The 2,109-nt window shown below is 34.5% G+C and overlaps 1 protein-coding gene across 1 annotated transcript; it reads right to left on the bottom strand.

Annotated features, from left to right (window-relative positions):
• Positions 1 to 6: 6 nt before the first annotated feature.
• LOC116351136 lies at positions 7 to 2,028 on the bottom strand. Its single transcript, XM_031783195.1, has 2 exons — positions 1,868 to 2,028; positions 7 to 1,797 (listed from the first exon to the last, which is right to left on the bottom strand). The coding sequence occupies exon 2, from the start codon at positions 1,779 to 1,781 to the stop codon at positions 396 to 398; it is 1,386 nt and encodes a 461-aa protein (XP_031639055.1). The 5' UTR covers positions 1,782 to 1,797; positions 1,868 to 2,028; the 3' UTR covers positions 7 to 395.
• Between the last annotated feature and the right edge of the window lie 81 nt (positions 2,029 to 2,109).

Genomic DNA, 2,109 nt, shown 5'->3' with positions numbered 1-2,109 from the left:
GGCGTTGACACTTGTTTCACTTCAATCTGACTTTTTCTCATGTTTTCCCCACGTTCAACATATGCACTCGTTTCAAAAATGTTCCGTTGAAACTATGATGAAACTAATGGCACATTCTGTGTGAATAATTGTCGGTAAGTAATAATAAATAAATTCATGTATTCTTTATTTCTAATATACAATGGAATGCGTTTATTTTTTAACATGTGTTATTATGTGCAATTATATGAAATCGGACATAAATCGCTATTTGTACTCATGAATTCGCTTTTACCAATAATAGTACCATGGTGTGACTCATCGTCGATGAGTCATCGATTGAGGTGGGCATATGTTTGTGAAAATATTTTAAATTCAAGTTGAATATTGATCTAAACTATTCTTAAAATTTGTATTTAATTCCAATTTTCCCATTTTATCGAATTCCATCGTCTCATTTCGATGAAGTTCAAATTGGTGTCACCGTTTGTGGTCGTCCATTTAGTAGCCAAGAAGACATCGTCACGCGTATAAATTATTATTTTTCGTGCTCCGGACAACTTAGCACGTTCTTCATTCATCATTGCCAAATTCAAAACTACACCATCGTACCGTGGTATGAATTTGATTTTGTTCAATTTCAGTGATCGACGAATGAATGGCATAATGTCATCAATTCCACCACGACGAATGTAAAGGCGTTCGAGTTTTGTCAGGCCATTTGCCAAAATCTCCATATCCTCAGCACTCCCACACCCACACATAATTAATATTCTCAGATTGGTCAATTGAGCTAAACTCTTGTCAAAATAAACAACGCACAAGAACTCGAGACCTTTAAGTGAGATAAATGAAGTGATTTCCTCTTCATGAGCGATACTGATGTAAATGTAAAGTCGCTTATAGAAGCCTCGTTCATGGAGTCGAATTAATAGTTCCAAAGAAGTTTCAAACGTGTGCTTCCTATATGAGGATGTCCACTTATAATTGTCAAATTTTGTGACTTGCAAAATATCCAATTTTGCATTGGAATCTAATAATACGTCACCATTCTGCCACAACATTATTGAGGTAGTTGAAAATATCTGTACATTTTGATTGCGTACGAAAAATTTACGTAGCTCTTTAAATTGATAGGAATCACTGGTACTCAATTCTAGAAGTTCAAGCTTGGGATATTCTTGTAATAACCAGTTGAATTTACCATTTCTTCGGTTACCGGTATCCCAATCGACAACACGAATTTCTCTCAAATTCTTACAATGTTTCAATATCAAATCATAAAAGTCACCATTCATCGAACATTCTCGATGCTGTACAATTTCCAGTTGGGGCAACAATTGTTTAAAATGCTTAACTCGTTTGCTATTAATACGTTGCCACCTAAGATAAATGTGGTTAGTTGACTCAAATTCACTGATGTGCGATTTAATATATTTGAGTGGACCAAGGTCACAATAACAATGTGAAATGTATGGCATGAACTTAATGAAACCAGATGATTGAGTGAGTTTATTAAAAACACCATCTTTGTCAAAATATCTCATGTAAATTCCATCTTTTTCGCAGAATTTCTCAGCCGATGAATAATTTTGTTTGAAATATTCGCCGGCCACTTTGTTCATTCGCTTGCAAGTTTGACCGAATGAATGCAAGTCTTTCACGTTCAAATATTCAAATATTTCGTCCAAACAATCGATGTTCAATTTAAATATTTCTGACGACTCCGAATCCAATGGAGCGACAATAGTTGCATGACCCAATGGACCGTCAACACTAGCGTGACTTTGTTTATTACCCATATGTGATGTCAATTCACTAGATAATGAACAAATAAAATATCATGGTTAATATTTCCAAAGAACAAGCACTTTTCGAATATATTTACCTGAGAGAAATATCACGAATCAATTTTTCTACGATTGAAAAGGTTTCAATGGCAATTTAAATGAACGCAATTTTTTTATAAGCAAAGAAACACGACACAATCTTGTGAACTGCCCCGATTTTTTAACATCGCAATTTATTGACAATAAAAAAAATATACAGTGAATGACAGGACCAAGGGGCGTTGACACTTGTTTCACTTCAATCTGACTTTTTCTCATGTTTTCCCCACGTTCAACATAT

The sequence above is a fragment of the Contarinia nasturtii genome, unplaced genomic scaffold (assembly GCF_009176525.2).
Source record: "Contarinia nasturtii isolate CC-2019 unplaced genomic scaffold, AAFC_CNas_1.1 Cnas_scaffold_4695, whole genome shotgun sequence".
Classification (NCBI taxonomy): Eukaryota; Metazoa; Arthropoda; class Insecta; order Diptera; family Cecidomyiidae; genus Contarinia; species Contarinia nasturtii.
This window is presented reverse-complemented; position numbering and strand designations above follow the sequence as displayed.